The sequence below is a fragment of the Lissotriton vulgaris genome, chromosome 3_1 (genome assembly GCF_964263255.1).
Source record: "Lissotriton vulgaris chromosome 3_1, aLisVul1.2, whole genome shotgun sequence".
Classification (NCBI taxonomy): domain Eukaryota; kingdom Metazoa; phylum Chordata; class Amphibia; order Caudata; family Salamandridae; genus Lissotriton; species Lissotriton vulgaris.
This window is the reverse complement of record NC_141689.1, coordinates 1155239818-1155265085: the sequence shown is the minus strand read 5'-3', so window position 1 is coordinate 1155265085 and position 25268 is coordinate 1155239818. Positions and strand designations below refer to the sequence as shown.

Below are 25268 nucleotides of genomic sequence, written 5' to 3'. Positions count from 1 at the left end.
CCAGACATCCTAGAGCTGCAACAGGTAGGGAAGAAAATGACGCAGCAGAAACGGAAGAGTTTGTGAAGTTAGTGTTGGAATGGCCTCGCCCTTTGCCTGCATCAATGGAAGACATCCAAGAAGCCACGAAGTGTGATCATTGTTTGCAACTGGCGCTCGAATAGGTGACCTTGGGGAGATGGGAACTCCTCACGGCTCAGTAGCCCTGATGAATGCAAGAGACACAAATGCTACTGCAGATGCTCTACAACACTTACCACAAGCTGGCTGAGGAGAGGAAGGATGCCTCTTAAGAGGTCCAAGAATCGCAATCCCAATGAGGTTGGTTCCCCGAATGGTACAGCAGGTCCATGTGGGGCACTAGGGTATAATGAAGACAAAGAGTAGACTCGGTAGCAAATTCTGATTTCGGGACTAAATACGTAGTTTAGGCTAGGGTGCTAGGCTGTCTATTGTGTCATGCTTCTTGGAAGCAGAGCCCCCTGCACCCATCATGACTGAAGAAGGACATTGCACTCCATGGCCGTGCATGAACATGGATTTTGTCAGCCTCCCGGAGAGGCAACAAACCTTAATGGTCTCTACCTCCAAATCCCTGAGGTACAGATCATCAACAGTCTTGAGTGCACAGAAAATCTTGCAGACATAGGAAAACAATCATGGCCACTCATGGGATTATGCAGGAACCTTGCAGGGATAATGGCCCTCTCTTTTAAAGGCAAGAGGTAGCAGAGTATCTCTGGTCATTGATCATATGCCAGAGGAAAGTAACCACAAGGTGGTCACAAGTGAATGGAGAGGTGGAATGGTTTATGAGGACTTTAAACAAAACCATCCGCATCTCACAAACGAGTGGTCACCCGCTGGAGTGAGCCATCTACTCCTTTCTGAGAGAATACAGGTAAACACCTCATGTCACCAGGATGTCACCAGGCACCAATCCAAGTGTGCATGAGAAAATGGTTCTGGATGTTATCGCTCACCACCCTAGCCACCAACCGGACATCATTGATCACCAAAGAGTTCGCATGCACAAGTCAGCCTTTGCCACAGAGCCAGAGACTCAAGCTTGCACTGCTCTGGTGGAAGACCAGCACCCCAGCAGCGGTATGTAACACTTACAACGCATCTTTTACGTCGCATTCCGTTACAACGCAGATTTTACAACGCGGGATCCATTACATCGGATGTCATTGCAATGCATGGCATTGCATCGCAGATGCTATTACAACGCATACTATTACATCGTAAGTATTGGTAAGTATTTATTTATTTATTTATTTTATTTAATATTATTTAATTGATTTAATTATTATTAATTATAAAATAAATATTTATTTATGTTTTTAAATATTATAAATTAAATATATTAATTTAAGTGATTTTTTAAATAAGTATGAGTATAGGAGTATATGTTTTGGGGTACTGAGGTATATGTTTTGGGGTGTTTGGGTATTTATAGGTTTTAGGGCAGGGTTTGGGTTTTGGGGTACAGGGGTGTTTTTAGGTTTTAGGGCAGGGTTTGGGTTTTGGGGTACAGGGGTGTTTTTAGGTTTTAGGGTAGGGTTTGGGTTTTGGGGTACAGGGGTGTTTTTAGGTTTTAGGGCAGGGTTTGGGTTTTGGGGTACAGGGGTGTTTTTAGGTTTTAGGGCAGGGTTTGGGTTTTGGGGTACAGGGGTGATTTTAGGTTTTAGGGTAGGGTTTGGGTTTTGGGGTACAGGGGTGTTTTTAGGTTTTAGGGCAGGGTTTGGGTTTTGGGGTACAGGGGTGTTTTTAGGTTTTAGGGTAGGGTTTGGGTTTTGAGGTACAGGGGTGTTTTTAGGTTTTAGGGCAGGGTTTGGGTTTTGGGGTACAGGGGTGTTTTTAGGTTTTAGGGCAGGGTTTGGGTTTTGGGGTACAGGGGTGTTTTTAGGTTTTAGGTTAGGGTTTGGGTTTTGGGGTACAGGGGTATTTTTAGGTTTAGGGCTGGGTTTGGGTTTTGGGGTACAGGGGTGTTTTTAGGTTTTAGGGTAGGGTTTGGGTTTTGGGGTACAGGGGTGATTTTAGGTTTTAGGGTAGGGTTTGGGTTTTGGGGTACAAGGGTGTTTTTAGGTTTTAGGGCAGGGTTTGGGTTTTGGGGTACAGGGGTGTTTTTAGGTTTTAGGGCAGGGTTTGGGTTTTGGGGTACAGGGGTGTTTTTAGGTTTTAGGGCAGGGTTTTGGGTTTTGGGGTACAGGGGGTGTTTTTAGGTTTTAGGGCAGGGTTTTGGGTTTTGGGGTACAGGGGTGTTTTTAGGTTTTAGGGTAGGGTTTGGGTTTTGGGGTACAGGGGTGTTTTTAGGTTTTAGGGCAGGGTTTGTGTTTAGGGATAATTAAATTATATTTACCATTTTAAAATTAATTAAAATATATTTAATAAATTAAATAATTATTTTACATTAATTACATTTTTTAATTAAATTAAATAAATAATTATTATTAATTTAATTTAATTTCATTATAAAAAATATGTACTTTAAACTAATTACTTTTTTTCATTAAATTAAATTAATTACAATTTTTAATAAAATTACATTTATTAAATAGATTTTATTTTATTAAATTAAATTAATGACAATTTTAAAATGTCTTTTAATTAAAATATTTAAAAAAAATTTATTACAATAAACTAAATAACATTTTTAAAAAAAGGTATACTTACCTATACTTACGATGTAATGCCATGCGTTGTAATAGCATCTGCGATGTAATGCCATGCATTGTAATGACATCCGTTGTAATGGATCCCGCGTTGTAAAATCTGCGTTGTAACGGAATGCGTAGTAATACAACATGTTGTACTGACACCAATCCCCCAGCAGCAAATTCCAAATGCCCTTAAAGTTACATCGGTGGCAAGTGGTACAACAGAAAGTAACACTGGCCACTATAAAATGCGGGGGGGGGTTGTCATTCTTTAAAAAGTAATTCCCGGCTGCATGCAGAGTGCACAATGCTGGTGACAAAGGTGCACCACCAAATTACTGAACCATTGGTGTGGGCATGGTTGTGAGGACATTGGAGAAAGCTGTGACCAGGAAGATAGCACCAGTGGATTTGAGATGCCCAGAGTGGAAAGAGAGAGAAAGAATCCCAAACACTGAAGGGCAGCATGAGGCAGAAACCAGGGCGCTATTGTTTTCGATGAAATCTTGACCAGTCCCAGAGACTATGCGGTTTAAGAATGGTTCCAGAAATCCAGAGCCACCCTAGCCAGAATGTTTCATGTTGTTTCTTAGTTGATGTGGAGGGATGTTATGCACTGTGATGTTTTGCTTGAGTGAAAGAAATGCACCACCTGGTCAAAAGGGAGAAGGTAGACAGAGTCTCTGAAAGTGTGCTGTTACCCTACCGTCGTTAGCCTCATTATTGGGCCAACGCCACATCACGGGGTTAAATGAAGAGGCCACCCACTTTGGGTGTGGCCAGTTAGAAAGTATTCCCAGAGTCCTTATCTCTATTTGTCTCTCCTGCCCCTGAGGCCCATATGCAGATTGCACCCTAGTGGCAGGTTGCAACAGCAGGGGTGGTCAACAGATGTGTAGTATATGTAAAAGCTACATTAGAATCCAAAGTCACTGTAAGAGTCATTTTTTATACTTACCTACCAGCCCTGCCCACTCTTAACCTTCCGGTCGAGTCCTTACCATACGTTGTGGTTCTTGTGGGGGTCCCCCCTTTAAGCCATGGTAAAAGTGAGGATCACTCCGAATTAAAAAATAAATGCATACAATGGCTTAATTCAAACAGGCCCCTCCCTCCCAATGTCCCGGGTGAAATACTCTATGTAAGAAGGGTTGACTGGAATGGCTGTGGGTCTAAAAACATCGTGGGAAATTGTGTAGTGATCAATTTTAGGAGCACATGTGCGGTAGATTATATCTGCAGTAGGTCACCATCTTGGTCAAACACCCAAATATTTCCTCTGCATCTTTCATATTTTTACCCTACAACCCATCCGAGACCCAGACAGTACAGAGGTATTCGACAGGAGGAAGGACAGAATATCATGCCATTAAACATTTATCAGGGTCTAACCCCATGGGAGGTCAACCATCTGTCCCCCCTCTTTTCTCACATTTCCCACAAAGAAATAGGTTCAGTGTATTGGAGCAGGTTGAATGACGCCAAGAGGGGTGGTGCCCTTTGATCCAATCAGGTAGCGGCTGGATTATGCAACAAAGCAATCGGGGGGCAATGGTGATAGTAGTTCACCCCCGAAGCCAATAAGTCTCATAGTAGATACCATTGAGCCAAACTCTTGTGGGCAGGGTAGGAACAAAGGAGTAACATTAGCTTCGTCCTCCACAGCTTATAGGGTGTTACACTTGCTGTCTTGGAACGTGGCTGGGCTACAAAAAAAGATGGTCTCACCAGAGTGGCACGCGTTTATCGATAAATTCGATATCTGCACGTTCCAAGAGACATGGAGTTTGCTCCCAGTGTATAAATCAGGTTACTCAACCTTCCTTTCACCCACAATAAGCTCTGGGAAGGGTAGACCCGCTGGGGGCCTTCATGTTTGGATAAAGATAGCATTGAATTGGGATTTCACTGTCCACGAACCAGTGAGTAAGGACATTTTACACCTTTCATTCTCATGGCATAACAAGGGGAGTAGGATAGACCTATTCAATGTTTATTCAAGAGGGTCTCCAGGGGACCAAACGTCAAGTACAATAGCGACCCTTGAGCAGGTAATAGCTAAATGCCCCCCGCTCTCCAAAACCCTAGTGGGAGGGGATTTCAATTGCACCTTCGAACCCCTAAGCAGGGATGATCCTTTGGGCATAGAGGAGGAGGACTCTAAATGGTCCATACCGGCTCTGTCATTAGCCCCCATTAGAAAATGGTCCCTGAGGGCAATTCAGATAAATGCCCTGACCATGTAACACAATCTAAGAGCATTAAATGGCAGGACATGCTCAGATCGTGACGGGGCAAACACCTTCAATAGGCTCAACGGCCCGTCAAGAATAGATTATATTCTACTTGACATCAATTTGTGGTGATATTTAATCGACATGGTGGTAATACCATCCCAGGACAGTGACTACAACCCCTTATGCATGAAGTTAAAGTGGGGCACAATAAACGGAAAGGGGAACAAAGCTCCCCTGATGAAAACTAAGGAGGTTGTCCCCTATAATTCGAACCGTAGGTTGAAATGGGACAAGGTCCATTCCTAGGAAGGGAACCGTAGTATGATTAATGCGCATTTAGCAGAGTTGACTGCAGACCATGAGGAACTTGAAGTGGTAAATGGCAGTGTTCAGGGCCCGTTCTTCTCTCTAGTTTACAAAAATACAATAGAGAAAGTGGGCCAATATATTACCATCCAGGGCAATAGTGGTAGATTGAACAAAAATCAAGTAAAATCTAGTAACCCCTGGTACACAACCCAGTGCAGGGAAAAAAGGAAGGAGCTAACAGCCGCCCTGCGTAAAAAGAACCCTTCACTAGTTAGAGCGGCTAGGAAGGACTATGTCAGGTCATTAGTGCTAGCAAAACGCGAATGGGAAGAACATCATTGGCAGGACCTCAAATCTGCAGCCCAGATGGAGAATTCTTCTCTGTTCTGGGATTTGATTAATAAAGCCAGGCGGTGGGGCACTGTTCCCATCAATAACCATATAACGGAACAACAACGGTATTCCCTCTTCTTTGTTTTGTACGGTGGAGCAGATGTGATATCCCCCTCACCCTTAGCATGTGATAGTGAGGGCCATGTGCCCACAGTGCTTGAAGACCCCTTTTCGATTAACGAGGTAACAACGGCCATTAAACATCTGACCCCGGGGAAGGCGGCGCGCCCGGATGGGTTACCTGAGGACCTCCTTCTGGATGACCCTGTAACCTGGGACAAACTCATTGCCCTAATAATGAATCTGATCTCTAGGGGATACCCAGTACTGGATTTGTGGAAGGGAGCGGAGGTGGTAACTGTGTACAAGAAGGGGGCGAGAGATGACCCTGCCAACTACAGACCGATCAGTCTAATAGAGGTGGTGGCCCAGAAGGTAGTTGGTAGGGTCATCTTCTCCAGGGTGGGGTTCTGGATAGAAGAGGAGAACATTCTTTCCCATTTCCAAGCGGGATTCAGACAAAAAGTGGGCACGATGGAGCAGGTCTTCCGATTTTTTGCGATCTATTGTAAGGCTATTACCATCGGCAAGGGCAGCCTGTACCTAGCGTTATAGATCTTAAAACAGCTTTTGATCTAGTCCCTCGTTTTAGGCTATGGGATATCCTAGAGAAGATGGGCTTCCCTAGTTCTCTCTTGGAATTTATTGAGAAACTCCACAAGGGGAACTATGCTAGAATCAGATGGGATACCCAGGGGCAACTGACAGAGTCTGTGTGGAGAGGAGTCCGCCAGGGATGTGTAATGGCGCCAACCTTGTTCTCCCTCTATGTGAATGGTGTGGTGGACCATCTGAGGGAGGAACCAACCGACGCCCCATCTCTGGTGGGTCAAAAAACACCTACCCTGCTCTTTGCGGAAGACACCCTCCTGATCTCTAAAACCCCCACTGGCCTTCAAAAGCTTCTGGATCATTTTAGCTTGTTTAGGAAGGATAGAGGTCTTACCAGCAATACCTTCAAGACAAAGCTTATGGCCATCTCACCTTCCAAGAGATTCAGGAATAATGTCTTGCTTAATGGTGCCCAATTGGAGCTGGTAGATTCATTTGACTATTTGGGGGTTAAGGTTAATAGCCGATTGAATTGGAAAGATCATTTGGCCAAAATGCTTTAAAATCATAAACGAGTGTCTGGGGCTATCCTGAGGGAGCAGCGGGAGTCGATGAGTAAACCTGTAGCCCCGGCTCTCGCAGTGTACGAAGGCCAAGCATTACCCTCGGCTCTATACGGGTCCGAGTTGTCGGGGTTCGAGAATACAACTGATCTAGCCACATCTGAAAATAAGTTTCTGAGAGATCTGGTGTCCCTTCCTGTTTCTACCCCGCTAAATCCAAGATATGGGCAGGAGCCCTTTAAAAGATGTAGTTCGCCTGTGCCCCCTACTTTTCTGGGTTCGACTCAGGAGGACCCCGGAGCTCTCTAACTATGCAGCAGTTCTAGACGAACTACTTTCGCTCAACTTGGGGAATCGGATTAAGTGGTTGAGCAATGTGAGGCAGCTGGTTTTAAAACTGGGCTTGAGTGAATCATGGGCTAGCCAATCCCCTGCCCCCAAGTTAGAAATGAAGAAACTCTATTGGGATTGGGTTCAGGAGGTGGCCACATGCAGAGGCGCAGGGGGTCCTCTTACAGAGCGGTTCCTAGAGTTTAAACTTGTAAGGAAACTCGAACCTTTCCGTGATTTTATACAAAAACCATTGGATAGATCACTCTACCTAAAACTAAGGTTCGGGACCCTCCCGGTGAATGAATTCACCTTGGGGTGGAACAATCTAGGCAGTGTACCAAAATCTTGTCCTGGGTGCGCAGCCCCTAAGGAGTCTGTGGCTCATCTCCTCTTTGCTTGCCCTGTCTATAGGGGTGCAAGGAAGATATGGCTAAAACCAATATGTAAGGGGCTGGGCCTCAGGTGCCATAAAATGGCCTTGCGGGTCCTCCGCACCGACACTTCTTCCCTTGTAATGGTCTGAGGGGTAGCTAAATTCTTGGGCAGTGCCTGGCAGACCCGCATGCGGATGGTAAAATTAACCCACTTAACTAGCTGATTGTTATATGGATTCATGATCTGATGATTTTATGCGGATATGTATCTGTTTTTATCGCATAATTTATTCTTTTAAGCATTTTAGTATTTTATGTGCAGATTGTGTGTATTGGTGGGTCCCTTTTCCTAACTTTAAATTGTATAGGATTGCATACTTTTATGATTAAATTTTATCGAATAAAGTGCATACTACTACTACTACTACTACTACTTAATATGTAACTTTGAATATGTGACTTCTATTATGCAACTTTTGTTAATAATTTTGTAGAAAAATGACAGACTTCTTTTAAAAGAGATTGATCAACGGGTTTCTCTGGTGAATGCTTATATTTAAATAGGTACTTTCTTATTGTCTTCCTTCAGGAGTCTACGAGTTGGTCAGCTTTGAAATGAAGCCAGGCGGACCGGCACTTTGGGGCGAGGCCTTTAAGGCATCCATCAGTTCTCATGTCCGCACTGGCTACACAAAGCTCATGGGTGTCTTTCACACAGAGTATGGATTGCTTAATAAAGGTAATGTTCGTAAATGTATACCAATTACTGCTTCTGTTTATTGTGTCCTCCATGGACAATGACACAGTGAACACAATTTAGAATTATTAGGCATATTTTATGGTGTTGTATACAGAGGTATTTGACTTGAATTCAGTTTTATATTTGCATGTCCACATATGCACTCCCTCACTTGCAGTAAACACAATTTTCACTATTAGTCCAGTGATTTTTAGACCGCTGTAATGTATTCTTGTGTATTTATATCACCAGTTCCTTTCTCAATGTCTACACACAGACTATAAATATCCTGTGCATTCCAATTTAAATATTTTCCCTATCGATTTGTTTGAGCATTAGCATATCATGTATCTGTCCTTCTCTTGGTCCTACATAGGGTAAGTCAACCTGTGCTCGTGAAAATATTTACCTAGCACTGTCAGAATACCTCTAAAGTAAACAGAAATAAACAATATTCAAACGTATTAAGTTCTCTAGCTCTATTATTTTATATAGCCACTCTGTTGAACAATTTCATAGTGCTGTAGTAAACGTGAAACACACAGATATATTACAATATTTCCACTTTCTTAAACATCTTTATTGATTTTCAGCAGTGTACATTCCATTACATTCCATTACATTGGTCATAGAATTAGTCATTTTTAGTTTGCTTTTGTTGTTATTTCACAGTATTTTGTAAGCTTGTGTTTATCTTCACCCGATTCAGATCTTTCCTATTCCATTCATATCCATACACCAGTAGAGTTGTTGGGTTCTTCCACTTATATAATGCAACCATGTATAAATTCTATCATTGGTGGGACCTAAATAAATCTGCAGTGCATAAAGTTTGTAATAAGTGTAGCTGTCTAGTTGCTGCTAAGTTTCCACCCTGGGACCCTTATCCCGGAAGGGCTGACACACATTGTATCACCCTCTGTCCAGGCGGGCCAGAGGATATAAATAAATGAACGGAGGTGGCTGTGGACTTCCGGCCCACAGTATCTATCAAGTTGTCTCTGTGTGTCTTTAAACACTATCGCCATGAGGCCAGCTCGCCCCGCATAGCAGATTTACACTGGCGACGAGGGTGGGCGTTCTACCATCCGTCGTCGACGTCCTGCACACCATGTGTGGTGCTCAGCTCCAGGCTCGTTGGCCCGGTGGAGCACTGACTAACTGCGACCCGCACTGAGAGTTCAGGTGGAGTGTTATATGGCGTCACAGAGGAGCAGACGCCTGTCCCCGCAGCGGTGACACGATCCGAGGATCAGACATTGCTGAGCTTGCCTGACGGCTGCTATCTGCCAAGTACGCATGCGCCTGCCCCCACCTGGACTGTCCTCCGCACGATCCAGCAAGGCTGGTGCGCCCAGCGACTAACCAGTTGAAGCCTGCATTGAACTGCGTGGTGCACACGTGCACAATAAGGCTCGGACATCACAGGCAGAAAGCGCGCGCGGCCTGCAATACGCTGCTGTGCCTGGAACACTACACTTTCGCCTCTTTCTCGCCCCATCACCGGCCACTGAGGCAGTACCCATTACCAAGGAGGAGCCAGTTATGTCTCAGCATTACACGTGCCCAGAAACAAAAGAAGACATTGCACCAAGCTCATCAAAGCATGTGGAGTGCAAGCAAAGAATCTTCCTATTGACGTCTGGAAGTTGTGGGACACAAAGAGACATCTACGAACAGCAACTGCCATCTCAACATTAGAGGAGGCATTTAGCCTAATGCAAAGCACACGCTGCACGCGCAGGAATGAATGACCAACAGACCCAACAAGCACCACCGCCTGTACCACCCGCCCAGCATGCAGGGACCCCTGCCGTACAACTAGCATCACAACACTAACAAATCAATGCGCTGCCCCCGTTCAGCGAGTTTATAGACCCAGCCATGGCATCTCCCAGGTGGGCACTCTGGATCAGCAGGCTGAACAACTATTTCACGGCAACGCGGGAAACGGACAGAGCAGTCAGAAGATCCCGATTACTGCACTTTGGGGGAGGCGAAATCTACAAGTTGTTTGCCCACTTACCAAACACCAGAGTGTTACACGACTACGATGCTGCTGTCAGAGCCCTGAATGTGAACTTTGACCCCCTACTGAACCTAGACTACAAGAGGTTCAAACTGCGCCAGGCTCGTCAGAGGGAGGGGGAATCGATGGACTCTTTCCATTCGCGTTTGCATGAACTGGCAAGCACCTTTACAGACGACCAAAACAAGGAGGAGAAGGCCCAAGTAATACACGGCTGCTGGAACAAGAACCGCGGGACCCTCACCCTACAACAACCAGGTATTAGTCTGAAAGATATCCTCATCATGGCCAGGTCACATGACCTATCAGACTCCAGGGTGACAGCAATGTATATTGCAAATCACCCAACAAGCGGAGAAACCTCCGACAGTCAAGGCAGAAAGAGCAGACGTAATCTGACCCCAGAACAGAAACACCAAGGCAGGTGGCAGTAAAGAGGGGCACAACGGCAGTGCTGTGGGTACTGCAGAAATGAAGAACACCCGCAGGAGGACTGCCCGGCACAATGGCGAAAGTGCTCCAAGTGTGGCACACCTAACCATTTCGCAGTAGTGTGCAGAGGGGGTCCAAGGACCTGGGGAGCCCGAAGACAATGGACCCCGTCAAAAGCAGTCAGACACCTGTCGTTGTAGGAGCACAGTAATGCCAGATCAGCCCAGACGCCCACCAGACAGAGGCAGTACCTCGAGGACTCATCAACGAACGAGGAAAGTGTGTGCTACCTAATTTCGTTCGCAAATGAACTCAAGCGGAAGAGGCACCCACAACCAACCTGCGCCATTGAAATTGCGGGATCCCAGGTCACGGCATTGATCGACACAGGAGCATCTGTGAACCTGATGGGGTGCCAACAATACAAGCGGCTCAACCCACGACGTGCATTGTCCCGTTAGGATCCTCACGTATTGCAGCCAAACCCCTCTGCCACTGAAAGGGAAGATGACCGTCCAGTTCAAGGCAGAAGGACGCAAAGTCACAACCAGCTTCCATGTGGTTAACAGAGAAGCAGATATGCTAGTGGGGAGACACACAGCCGAAGGCCTAGGATTGGTCGCGTTTGTAAACACCATCAAGACACTGCAAACTGAAGATGTCCTAAACCTATTCCCACAACTGTAATGCCAAGGTGTCATTGAGAAGGCCACAGGGCTGTCACCCTGGGTAGCTCCTATGGTAATCGCAGAGAAGCCGGAGAAGCCAGGAAAAATCCGGCTATGCATCGACATGCTCCTGCCGAACCAGGCAATCAAGTGTGAAAGACACCTGACGCCCACAGTCGATGACATCCTAGCTGACCTCAACGAATCTTGCTGGTTCTCTAAGCTTGACCCTAATGCAGGCTAACGCCAACTGAGGCTAGCCGAGCAAAGCCAATATATCACTACCTTTTCAACCCACATCGGCCTCCCCCGATACACAAGACTCCATTTTGGCATCTCTTCAATGGCAGAAATCTTCCAGAACACTGTCCGGAAGGTGCTATCGGGACTCCACAAAGTACTCAATGTCATCCTGATACACTCCCCCACCATGGAAGAACACCATCGCTACCTCTGAGCCACACTCCAACGTCTCACTGAGCATGGAATCACCCTTCACCGTGACAAACGTTCGTTCTTCCAGAAGTCGATTGAGTTCTTCGGGTATGTTGTCGTCTAGGATGGCGTCAGGATAGACCCAAGGAAGTCACAAGCCATACCACAAGCCCCTGCTCCAACAACAGCATCAGAGGTCAGAAGTTTCCTTGGGATGGCCTTCTACTGAGGGAGGTTCATACCAAACCTAGCCATGCTGGCAGAACCACTGTGCGCTTTGACGAATAAAGACGTAACCTCGAAGTGTGGCCAAGAATAAGACGACACATTCCAGAAAATTAAGGATGCCCTGCTAGGAAGGACCGCTATGGCATACTTTGACACCACGTGGATGACGGAACTCTTCGTGCACACTAGCCCCGTCGGGCAAGGTGCCCTCCTGGCTAAGGACACAGAACCCAGAAAATGGACCCCACTCGCTTTTGCGAGCAAGGCGCTCACGCCAACGCAGTCCCGGTACTCTCAGATCGAGAGTGAGGCACGGGCCATTAAGTGGGACTGCAACCACTTTCACCTATACGTCAGTGGACATCCATTTCGGGTGGTGACCGACCACCAGCCACTACTTCCACTGTTCTAAGGCACGGCACCAAATCCTCCAACGAGAATCGAACGATGGGCCATACAACTCCAGTACTACCAAATGGAGTTAGTATATCGACCTGGAGTGAAAAACCCATCAGACTTTCTGTCATGACACCCGCCGGAGACGGCGGCGATCAGGAAGTAAGGACAGAGGAGTACATGGATATGTATCTCAATGGGCCTGCCCGCAATCCATCACCTTAGATCAGATCAAAGCGGAGACAAAAGCAGACGCTGTGCTAATGAGGGTGCTGCAGTCACTTCATAAAGAGTCCTTGGAAGACTTTCTTCACGGAGTAACTAGGTGGATTGCACCAGAAAAAGACAAGCTGAGCAAGCGCTGGAGAGTGCGTGATGAACTGAGCACTGCAGCAGATGGAATAAGGCTGAGGTATTTCCATATAGTCATCCCGGCAAGTCTCCAAGAGAGACTAGCACATGAGGGTCACCAAGGGACAATGCGGATGAAATCCCACATGCGAGAGAAAGTGTGGTTCCCCGGACTCAAAGCCACTATGGATACTCTTGTATGAAACTGCCATCTGTGCCAGCTCACAAGTAGCCAGGAACACCCTGCCCCTCTTGTAACCGAAGATCCAGTGACCGCTCCGTGGGCAAGAATAAGTATAGGTTTTAGAAGTTTCCCCAATGGCCGAGTAACTGCAGTGAGTATCGACAGCTATACAAAATATCCGATAGATTAAGTCATTGCATCCAGGTCATTTGCTCCCCTGCAATCTGTACTAGAAAAGACATTCTCACTGTTCGGACTCCCGCAGGAGATCAAGTCCGACAATGGACCTCCGTTTCAAGCGACCGAGTTTAAAAATGTGGTAGCGTCACTGGGGATCCACCACCATCGGATCACCCCACAGTGGCCACAGGCCAAAGGGGTAGCATAGCGCTTCATGAGGACCCTGAACAAGATTCTGCGGATCACTATCTCCGAACAAACTGACCCAGAAGTGGTGATTCACCGGTTCCTACGGGAATACCATAGTACTCCACACTGCATCACCCAGAAATCACCCTGGTCAATGATGCTAGCAGGGCCCCAGCGAGACACTATCCCCGCCGCTGACGGTTGGGTCCCAGAACCCTATGACCCTGTCGTCACCCAAAGAAGGAGGATGGCGACCAACGAGCAGGCAAGCAAGAAGAGAAGGGCCAAGATGCTAGGATGCACCATCCTTGTAAGGGCTCACCGCAGCAGAGGCAAGTTCCGCACTGCATATGAGCCCAGGGCATGGACCGTGATGAAGACCAATGGAACCCCCATCACAGAGCAAAAGGGTGACAGAGTCATTACCAGGAACATATCATGGTTCAAGCGAGTGCACAATACCAACACCCACTGGGTGCCTCCTGGCCTGTTAGAAGGGGAAGGACCCACCGCTGCAAGCTGATCACGAGGCCCCAAGGTTAACCAAGCTACAGGGAACCCGCCTTCACCGATGGCCACCGAGGCTGAGACCACCGTGACTGATACCACCACCAGGTCACCGGACAACCATCAGGCGAGTTGCAGTGGCTTCCACCAGCGGTACGAACTGAGGCCCAATCCGAGGCAGAGTAAAAGACTTACAGACTTTGTGTTAACCTTTTTGTTATTTCTTTTGAATACTGATTTGGGATGGGATGTAGCAGTCTAGTTGCTTCTAAGTTTCCACCCTGGGACCCTTAGCCCGGAAGGGTGGGCACACATTGTATTACCCTTTGGCCAGGCGTGGCCAGAGGACATAAATAAACGGGCGGAGGTCGCTCGGGACTTCCGGCCCACAGTATCTATCCAGCTGTCTGTGTGTGTCTTTGAACGCTATCACCACGAGGCCTGCTCACCCCGCATAGCAGAATTATAATAACCAATTGTCCAGAGGATTGTCCAGGAGAACTGTGCGGAGGCTCCTACCTCCTGTTGTTGATTGCCTCCGTTGGATCTTTGTGGGACGGAGTAACACACCAACGCCTTGCCAGACCCGCTGCGCGGGTCCCGCTGCGTCTCTTGACATTGTGGGGCTTTTTGCGAACGGAGCCGAACATTGCTGTGCAACATTGCTGTGCCTCTTTGCACCGGCAGGGCTGCGAGCAGCGCATAGCAGGGACTCAATTGCCCAGGAGTCCCTGCGTGTCACACCTGCGGCCGCTCTCCCTGCCGGTCACGCCCCCCGCCCTGAATAAAGCTGCCTAGCTTGGTACAGACTGCAGGAAACCTTGACCAGGAGAACTGTGCGAAGGCTCCTACCTCCTGTTGTTGATTGCCGCAGTTGGATCTTTGTGGGACGGAGTAACACACCAACGCCTTGCCGGACCAGCTGCGCGGGTCCCGCTGTGTCTCTTGACTCTGTGGGGCTTTTTGCGAACGGAGCCGAACATTGCTGTGCAACATTGCTGTGCCTCTTTGCACCGGCAGGGCTGCGAGCAGCTTAGCAGGGACTCAATTGCCCAGGAGTCCCTGCGTGTCACACCTGCGGCCGCTCTCCCTGCCGGTCACGCCCCCCGCCCTGAATAAAGCTGCCTAGCTTGGTACAGACTGCGGGAAACCTTGTCCAGAGGATTGTCCAGGAGAACTGTGCGGAGGCTCCTACCTCCTGTTGTTGATTGCCGCCGTTGGATCTTTGTGGGACGGAGTAACACACCAACGCCTTGCCGGACCAGTTGCGTCTCTTGACTCTGTGGGGCTTTTTGCGAACGGAGCCGAACATTGCTGTGCAACATTGCTGTGCCTCTTTGCACCGGCAGGGCTGCGAGCAGCTTAGCAGGGACTCAATTGCCCAGGAGTCCCTGCGTGTCACACCTGCGGCCGCTCTCCCTGCCGGTCACGCCCCCCGCCCTGAATAAAGCTGCCTAGCTTGGTACAGACTGCGGGAAACCTTGTCCAGAGGATTGTCCAGGAGAACTGTGCGGAGGCTCCTACCTCCTGTTGTTGATTGCCGCCGTTGGATCTTTGTGGGATGGAGTAACACACCAACGCCTTGCCGGACCCGCTGCACGGGTCCTGCTGCGTCTCTTGACTCTGTGGGGCTTTTTGCGAACGGAGCCGAACATTGCTGTGCAACATTGCTGTGCCTCTTTGCACCGGCAGGGCTGCGAGCAGCTACGCAGGGACTCAATTGCCCAGGAGTCCCTGCGTGTCACACCTTCGGCCGCTCTCCCTGCTGGTCACGCCCCCCGCCCTGAATAAAGCTGCCTAGCTTGGTACAGACTGCGGGAAACCTTGTCCAGAGGATTGTCCAGGAGAACTGTGCGGAGGCTCCTACCTCCTGTTGTTGATTGCCGCCGTTGGATCTTTGTGGGACGGAATAACACACCAACGCCTTGCCGGACCCGCTGCGCGGGTCCCGCTGCGTCTCTTGACTCTGTGGGGCTTTTTGCGAACGGAGCCGAACATTGCTGTGCAACATTGCTGTGCCTCTTTGCACCGGCAGGGCTGCGAGCAGCTTAGCAGGGACTCAATTGCCCAGGAGTCCCTGCTTGTCACACCTGCGGCCGCTCTCCCTGCCGGTCACCCCCCCGCCCTAGCCCTATTTCACAGTTTGGGGAAACCGCTGCGCGGTAGCGCGCGGGAGCGCCAGGGGCGAAGACCGGGCAAAGAGCGGGCCGTTTGAGGCCGTTCGAGGTCTGAAGAAACTGGACTGGGCCCCATCCCTTTCGCCCTCTCTTGTGCCTCTGGTACCATCTTTCTGCTTTTCATATTGTAGCAACTGTTTTGTATATCCTTGTAGGAATATGTGCACACGGGTAAGCCGTAGTAGGGCTGCTAAGGGAAGGTTGAAGCAAAATGGGACCCTTGACGATTTTATCACGAGAACGAACATTGCTATAGACAAGGAAATCACTAAAATGCAAAACCGTGTTTCCCTAGACTTGGAGGCTGCCAGAAGATTGTTACATTGCTAAGTCCAAAAAATCATCCCTGGGCCACATAGCGTCTGCAATAACCCCGGAGCGATTGCCCAACCCGCGACACATTACAACGCAGGTTGACGTCCATCACACTCTAGTTACGTCCCCTGTGCCAATTCCAACCCCGTGCTCCACCCACCAGCACGTCAGCCAGATCTCACCCGTGATCATTCCTGAACCAGATCACGGTCAACTGAATGCTAACACACCACAGATCACGGAGACCCACGAGAATCCCCTATGTACTAACACTAAGGGTACAGCACATAAAAGAAAACGCAACACAAGATCCGCCTACTCACGCAAGAAGGCTAAAGTTGCTAAGGCCCATCATCTTAATGTTAGTAATTTCCCTGTGCATAGTGCTGAAGGTGGGACTGCTTTCCCTGTGCAGATGCCTCCTGGAGCAGATGAGGATGGCGTAACCTTGGATATTTCCAAGGAGAACGCAGTAATAGAGGACATCGGGTCACAACTAGAGGAGCAGGAAGGAAAGGATGTGGATTTTATAAAAATAGTCTGGGAAACCCTAAAAAAGCTGCTATCTCCCTCGACTTAAGACTCACACGCATTGAAAACCATCTCCTAGAGGTAGAAAAGAGTATCCTAACCCTAGCAACTCTTAGTTTGCGAGGCCAGGAAAACAATAGCGTTCTAGATGGCAACCTAGCTGCACCAATACCCACGACTACCCCTCCAGTACCGCCCTTAAGCAGGCCAGTACCCAAACCACGCACAAAGGGCTACGATCACAAAGCCCCCAAACGCCCACCAAAGTCACCGAAGCACCATACCCCACAACCTACTATACATCACAAAGCAGGAGCTGCCCCAAGGCTGAATGACAATAAGGCCCATTGCTCTATCCCCCAGGGCCCACAAAATAGAAGTAATTTTCGCGGGGGTTACATAGATCTCCCCCCAGATGCAAAACCATAAGTGGTGGTACTGACAGGTGTACCGGAAATTGAGAGTGACCACCAAGAAAACCACTGGTCCCTGAAGAATAAGGTTATCCACTGGCTGAATGTAAATAGACCGATCCCTAACCATACGAGAAGTAGAATCCTAATGGTGCGCAGAGTTCCTTGGGTAGGTCCTTCTCATAAATCCACTCCAGGTGACTGTATCGTTGTGTCTTTTGAGGACCCACATACGTCTCACTATATATGCTCGTGGACTACCTATGGGGAAAACTCATCCATTGTAGCCAGGCCTTTAACATTCTTTTACCCCTCTCGCACTAACTTAAACTATGGGGGGGAATGGTCTTCGGTGCGTTACCAGGCTCGTGGAGGGGCAAGAGACAAATGGCAAGTCCCAAATAGAAGGTGGCTTGGGACACCAACATCCAATAGGTTTGGTTGCCTTTAAGAGGTAGATTGACTTCCCATGCCTCTTGGTTTTTCACCTCATGCCAAGGATTTCTTGTCTCCTGCGGTCCCTGACTTTTTACCCCTGGGAATCAAACCAATTGGAAGCAGCTCCTATCTTTCTAGCCAATTAACTGTGTATGCTTCGGAAGAACGGGGGGTGTTGAGTATTTCTAGCACCAAAGCAGCTCATGAGACAGTCACCCTTCCACAGACCTCCTTAACACCACAGTCACTGGTCCCGCCTCCCAGCAAAAGGACCAATGTTGTTAGCAATCATGACACCCGGGTAACTGTTCCTATAAGGGGGGAGGACACTCAATCTTTATTGGGGGCTGATGTTGAGGCTATAGTGTTGTCACACGGGCCAAGAAGGCTTAGCTCTGTTTCCGTCCCCCCTACATCAGCCCCCATACTGGGGCTGAGGGCCGTAGGAAATCCACCGTTGAGGGTCCTTAGTTGGAACGTAGCAGGACTTGCACGCAACATCGACATTCCCGATTGGAATTCCCTTGTGGAATCCTTTGGGATTTGTCTTCTGCAAGAAACCTGGTGCCTGGAACCCCGACACAGGGTGGGTTACACAACCTATTTTGTGCCTGCATCCCAACCATCTGGTAGCAAAGGTCGCCCTTCGGGCGGCCTTCTGATCTGGGTTAGTATTACATTAGGGCTAACTATAAGGCACATACCCACAAAATCACCTGATTTGCAGAGACTATCAATCAAATGCCACGGGGGGAAAAAGCTAGAAGTGTTTAACCTCTACCTAAGGGGGGCAAGGGGTGGTGTCTCTATGTTATCTCTAACAGGAATTGAGGAGGAGCTCGGATCCTGTAATGCAGACTCCTTTGTTTTACTGGCTGGAGACCTTAATTGTTGTTTCGAACCACTAGCCAGTGAGGATATACTAGACATCTGGGAAGACGATGTTAGGAGAGGTATCCCCTTGCTCTCTCTAAACCCAATTAAAAAATGGACCCAGAGTGCCATAGACATTAATGCCCTCTGTATGGAATATGACCTTAGAGCAACTAATGGCAGATCCAAGTCTGATACCCAAGGAGCACACACTTACAATAGGGTGGGGCATACTTCACGGATCGACTATATATTGTTGAATCATAGGCTGTGGGTATATCTTCAAGATATGGAGGTCCTATCAACTTCTGATAGTGACCACAACCCACTAGCCCTGACTCTCACTCCCTCTTGGCAAGGCATGATCCCAACCCACCACCACACATATGGAAATCATCGCACAAATTAGATCCCTCGAACTGTGGCAGGCGGTTGAAATGGAACAAAGTTGCCTCGGACGAGAGAAGGATGGCTCTAGCAAAATCTATAATGTCAACTGTGAAGCTGAGTCTAGACTCCCCGGAATTTAGTAATTCTGATGTCTCTAATGTTTTTATAGAAACAACCAAAGCACTAGGTGAGCTGTTCATTGTCCCGCAAGCAAGAGCAAGGGTCACGAAAAGAGGTACATCTAAGAGCAGCGCAAAATGGTATTCTCCTACCTGTTGCGCTGCAAAACGTGAACTTATCATAGCAGTGAAATCCAAGGTTCCTGGTCATATTAGTCTTGCTAGGAAAGGCTATAAAAAAGCTTTAGCCACGGCTAGGGGGGCCTATGAAACTAAATTTTGGAACGATCTAATGGCGGCTAGCTCCAAGAAAGACTCGAAGGCCTTTTGGGAACTGTTGAGAGCTAGGGATAAACCCGCCGATTCTCTACTGACATGTAACATCACTGGGGAGGCATGGTTTACCCACTTTTCCAAGCTCTACTCCCTTCCTGGGGGTTCTTCAGATACTACGACGGATCTGCCACACCGAGTGTCTGTTGATTACCTAAATGAGGACCACCTTTTTGTCGCCAAGGAAGTTGAGGGGGCAATTAAGTGCCGGTTTGCTAATAAGGCTGCAGGACCTGATGGCATCCCAGGTGACTTAATACGGGCCAACCCAGAAGTGTGGAGCAGACTTATTGCCCTACTTCTGAATGCGGCCCTGATGGGTGGATGTCTGCCAGACTCCTAAAGGGGCGCGGAGGTTGTCCCGATTTTCAAAAAAGGAAGTCGGGACGACCCCGCTAACTACCGCCCAATCAGCTTGTTAGATTCGACTCAGAAGGTAGCTGGCAAGGTAGTCTTAGGCAGGGTCTTACAGTGGGCTGAAGAAAATCAAGTACTGTCAGACTTCCAGGCTGCCTTAAGATCCGGAACGGGGACCATCGAACAGACATTCCGTTTATTAATGCTATACTGGAAAGTGGTTGTACTGGGCAAGGGCAGTCTGTACCTTGCATTTATAGACTTACGGACTGCCTTTGACCTGGTCCCACGTGCCCAACTGTGGAGTGTCCTTGAGACCTTGGGAATTCCCTCTTACCTACTTAGCATGCTTATCAAGCTACACGAGAGTAATTTTGCACAGATCAGGTGGGGTGATCAGGGCCAAAAAACACCACGTATCCCTGTAAATAGGGGTGTCCGCCAGGGTTGTGTGCTAGCCTCCACTCTGTTTTCACTATATGTTAATGGAGTGGTGGAGCATCTGCTTAAACATCCAGCAGATGCACCTTCCCTGGCTGGCAGAAAAATCCCTACCCTCCGATTTGCAGACGACACCCTCCTGATCTCAAAAACTCCAACAGGCCTCCAATCTTTACTCTCCAGTTTCAAGAAATTCTGTGATTCTAGAGGTCTTGCCATTAATGCAATCAGATTGATTGCATTATACTCCTGAGGCGGAAGCCGGGAGGTTAACTCGCTAATAACAGAATAATTGTTATTTTTAAGCACTGCACTTTATACCAGCACAGCGCTTTTTAAAATAAATCGCTATTACTGCTTTTATCGTGTATTTTGTGTATCTTGTGTAAAATTCTCTGAAAAGTGCCCCTGACGACCGCACTGAGCCGCGCTTATTGTAGATTTGATTACAAGGCACAAAGCCATTCTCTAGGCTCCCGGTCTCCTAAACAATCCCCTCGAGGCAAGAATCCACGGCCGCCATCTTGAAACGGGGCCTGGACAGCGCTCTAGTGGCTGGGCGAGTTGGGCCCAATCCACTATAAAATGGAGCCCTCCTCCCGTCCGCGCCGATGGCGAGCCGGAGGCGCGCCAAAGGCAAGCCCGTCTGGGCCCGTCCGGGCCAGGCCGGGCACAGGGCCACCCACCATGCCCGTTTCGCACAGTCACCGAATCAGACACTCACGTGACTATCTTTTACAATTCTGCACGGCAACCTCAACCCCCACCCCCACCCCTCCATACACGCCCCAGGGCGAGTCTTCAGGGATATCCATTCCCCAAGCACCCAACCGTGTCAGCCTGGCTCTGCTGAACTGTAGATCAGCGCCCAAGCACGCAATAGAGATCAAATTACTGATCCAAGACTTACAATTAGATATTCTTTTCCTCACGGAAACTTGGTTGACTTCTCACTCTGAAGCTGACATTGTCAACATGCTACCCCAGGAATACCTTATACAGCACCAGAACAGAATGAAGGGAAAAGGAGGTGGCTTAGCGATTGTTTACAGAAACTCCTTCATATGCAGGCTACAAGAAGGAGGAATTGAGGACTGCGAAAGCGTCCACTTCTCACTCCAAATAACCCCCAACAAATCCCTATCAGGTATCCTTATATACCGACCACCCGGCAGCCTAGGAAACTTTGTGAGTTCACTACTAGAATCCACTATTTCCTCCTGCACCTCGACCCCTAATTTCATCTTGCTGGGAGATTTAAACCTACACTTCGAGGACAGCACAGACAAAATTGCAGGGGACCTCATTTCAGAACTAAAAGTACTTGACCTTCACTTACTCAACTCAGAGGCAACTCATACCAAGGGACATCTTTTGGACCCTCTCTTCGCCAATCTGCCAAAAATTGAAGTCCGACCCTCACTCCCTCTCCCATGGTCCGATCATTTTCTCATCCCATTTACCTGGCAAACTATCTTAAATACTGCCCATATACAAATCCCCAGAGAACATGATAGAATATGGTCCAGACTATCATTTGAGCACTGGACCCAGGAGTTAACACGCTCCGCTCCTCTTGCAGACCCCGACCCTGTGAAAGCAGACAATAACTTCACTAGTTGGCTTACCCCCACTCTGGACATAATCGCTCCCAAGAAAGACTTAAAGAAAAAAAGTAAGACCTTTAAAACCCCATGGTACTCACAAGAACTCAGGAACCTAAGAAAAATTTGCAAAATCCACGAGCGAAAATGGAGGAAAATATGGGACCCTCTCATTAAGGAAGAATATAAAATAGCAATGAGGACTTACAAAGCAGCGCGAAAAGCAGCTCAAGCTTCATTCTTGGACAAGAAAATCAAAGCTGCTTCCAACTCGTCCCGAGAGACTTATAAAATAGTCAAAGAGCTTCTAAAAATACCCAATCCCCCCTCAAATCAGCAACCCACAATTGCAAGATGCAACCAAGTCGCTTGTTTCTTTCAAAACAAAATCACTAATATTCTGCAATCACTCCCACCTATAGCAGATAACAACCCCCTGGTTGCCTCATTACCCTCCACCATTAGCCCAACTCTGGATAGCTTTAACCAGCTGTCCAATGAGGACTTTTTGAAAGCCCTCTCAGACTTGAAAAGTAGCTCCCCCAACGATCCAGCTCCCATCCGTATCCTCAAACAAGTCGGACCTACCATCTCTCACCTGGCCACCAACCTTATCAACGCCTCTCTTAGCCAAGGAGTGGTCCCCCCCAACTGGAAACATGCAATAGTCAAAGCATTACAGAAAAAAACAGGCCATGACCCCTCAGATCTGTCCAACCTTCGCCCAATCTCTCTCTTACCAGGCTTGAGTAAGATCGCAGAGAAGGTGGTCAACCAGCAATTGTCGGTCTTCCTTGAATCCAACAATCTCCTTCGCCCCTCACAGACAGGCTTCCGTCCAGGTCAGGGGACTGAGACAGCCCTCCTGAAAGTGGTCAAGGAGGCCAGATGCATCTTGGATTCGGGAGGATCGGTTTTACTGATCCTCCTGGATCTAAGCGCTGCATTTGACACGGTGGACAATAAGATGCTGATCCAGCGACTACTTAGTTTGGGAGTGAGGGGCACAGCACTTTGTTGGCTCTCATCCTTTCTAAAGGACAGAACCTTTCAGGTCTGTGAAGGGAACATTCGATCGGACCTCTTCCCCCTCCAGTGTGGGGTTCCCCAGGGCTCTTCATTGAGCCCTACACTCTTTAACACATATATGGCCCCCTGGAGGATGTGGTCTCCCCCTTTGGGATAAAAGCCGTCACATACGCTGATGACACCCAAATGATTGTATCATTCTCACTGGAAGACGACAAACTCAAAAACCTCCATGACTGCCTAGAAGGAATTCATGCTTGGATGTCCAATTCAAGGCTTAAGCTCAATGGGTCTAAAACTGAGCTCAAGCTGCTGGGACATCAAATGTCATCCCTCCCCACTGCTATGTGGCCATCATGCCTAGGACCCCTCCCACAACCCAAGACTGAAATTAAAAGTCTGGGTTTTTTGCTGGAACAGGACCTTTCTTTGAAAACGCAGGCAAAAAAAACAGCCGGTACTTGTGTGGGCTTACTCCGTTCAACTAGGAAGATTCTCCCACTACTCCCTGCACAATCACAAAAAATGCTCATCCAAGGTCTAATCTTATCAAGATTAGACTATTGTAACGCTCTCTTCTTGGCTGCCCCAGAATCTACAATCAATGTTCTTCATAGAACACAAAACGCCGTGGCAAGGATCCTTACAGGGACCTCCCGCAGAGCATCAGCCAAACCCGCCCTAAAGGCACTACATTGGTTGCCGATCCGTGAAAGGGTCAAATTTAAGGCCTTATGTACCACTCACAGAGCCATGCTAAATCAAGGGCCCCCAATGCTGAAGACCATGCTCTTCCCATATAAACCCAACAGGTCCCTACGCTCAGCCCAAGGTAATCTGGCTACGGTCCACAGAATCAAAAAAGCTCGTACTGGAGGACGCCGCTTCTCGGTAACAGCCGTAACCCTTTGGAACGCCCTGCCAATCAAGGCTACTCAAGACCCACCTTTTCCCGCAATAACCCTTTCCCTTACTCCTCTGCTTTCGCCCTCAGATGTTATTGCAATCTCAGCGCTGGGACGCTTCCGGGCAGCCATGCGCTATAGAAATCCCAAATTCATTCATTCATTAATGTAGGTAAAACTAAATTCCTGGTCCTAAACCCCCCAAGGAAAACTGTCATCCCCCCCTCCTTGGATTCAGTCCCTCTCGAAAGGGTAAAAGAGTTCGATTATTTAGGTATCCACCTCTGTGACTCCATGAACTGGAAAGCCCATCACCAAAAGATTTTGCTGACCCACAAGAGGGTGACAGGTGCCTTGCTGAAGGAACAACGTGCTTCGTCCCTCAAACCAATTGGTGCTGTATTGGACATTTACAGGGCAAGGGTGGTGAGCTGAATTGTGGGGCGTGCAGAAAGTTGACTTCCTGATGCACTTAGAAAATAAATTCCACAAAGACCTCATGAGCTTACTGCATAGCACCCCTTCTCTTCCACTCCTCCTAGATGCGGGCACACGCCCAATAAGTGAGCAGGCGAGGTTACCTCCCCTTCTCCTATGGGCATGAATATGGAGGGTACCAGAATTGTCCAGCTACGATGAAGGCCTAAGGGAACTCCTCTTAACACCTGGCTGGCACAAGGTCCGTTGGCTTAAAGAAGTTAAGCGTCTTCTTTATGACCTGGGCCTTGAAGACGCCTGGGTTAACAGAACTGCCCCGCCCAAACAGACCCTAAAGAAGCTATATTGGTCTTGGGTGGTAGATGGGAGAAACAGTAATTCTAAACAATGTAGATCCACCACAGAATTCCTGATGGTCAAGGAGTTGCCTTTTAGAGAACCATATCTAGATCTGATTCATAAATCATGGGACAGGGCATTATATTTTAAATTTAGGGTGGGTCTATTGCCATTAGGGCAGCTGACTGCAAGCTGGAAGCCACCGGTGCAAACTACACCATATTGCCCTTTCTGTGACAATAGGCACGAGTTAGTTGCCCACCTAATGTTTGAGTGCCCAGCATATGCAGCCCCGCGACGCGCTTGGCTGAAACCACTATGCAGGAATCTTGGCACTAGATCGCACCTGGAGGCCTTACGTATCCTAAGATCTGATCCCCGTCCTTTGTTTGCCTGCTGCCTGGCAAAATTCTTGGGTTGGGCATGGCGGGTCAGATCCTCCAGGCAACTCAGTCTTTCTTAATATAAGTTGTATTTGTTCTATTGTTAATTCTCATGCTGTTATCAGATTCTCTTGGCAAGTGAGTTTCCCTTAATCTAGACTGTGCTTGTCTTATAGCTAATTAAGATGTTTTTAAGAAATGGTTAATTTGTATGTTATTAACTAAGGAACAAAATGCTAAAATGTATTGTATTTTTAATGCTTTTTATGTACTGTAATGCTTTTTAAGATATGATTAATATATCGAAATAAAGCTGTGTCTACTACTACTACTAAATAACCAATTGTAGGAAAGTGCCCCT

General features: G+C 48.0%; 1 protein-coding gene across 1 annotated transcript in view; it reads left to right on the top strand.

Moving 5' to 3' along the window:
* Positions 1 to 25268, top strand: part of LOC147727603 (protein NipSnap homolog 3A-like) — a 260865-nt gene that overhangs the window by 122549 nt on the left and 113048 nt on the right. The window contains exon 4 of the mRNA XM_086961634.1: positions 8074 to 8223. Within this exon, the coding sequence (XP_086817760.1) occupies positions 8074 to 8223 (150 nt within the window). The remainder of the gene's footprint in view (positions 1 to 8073; positions 8224 to 25268) is intronic.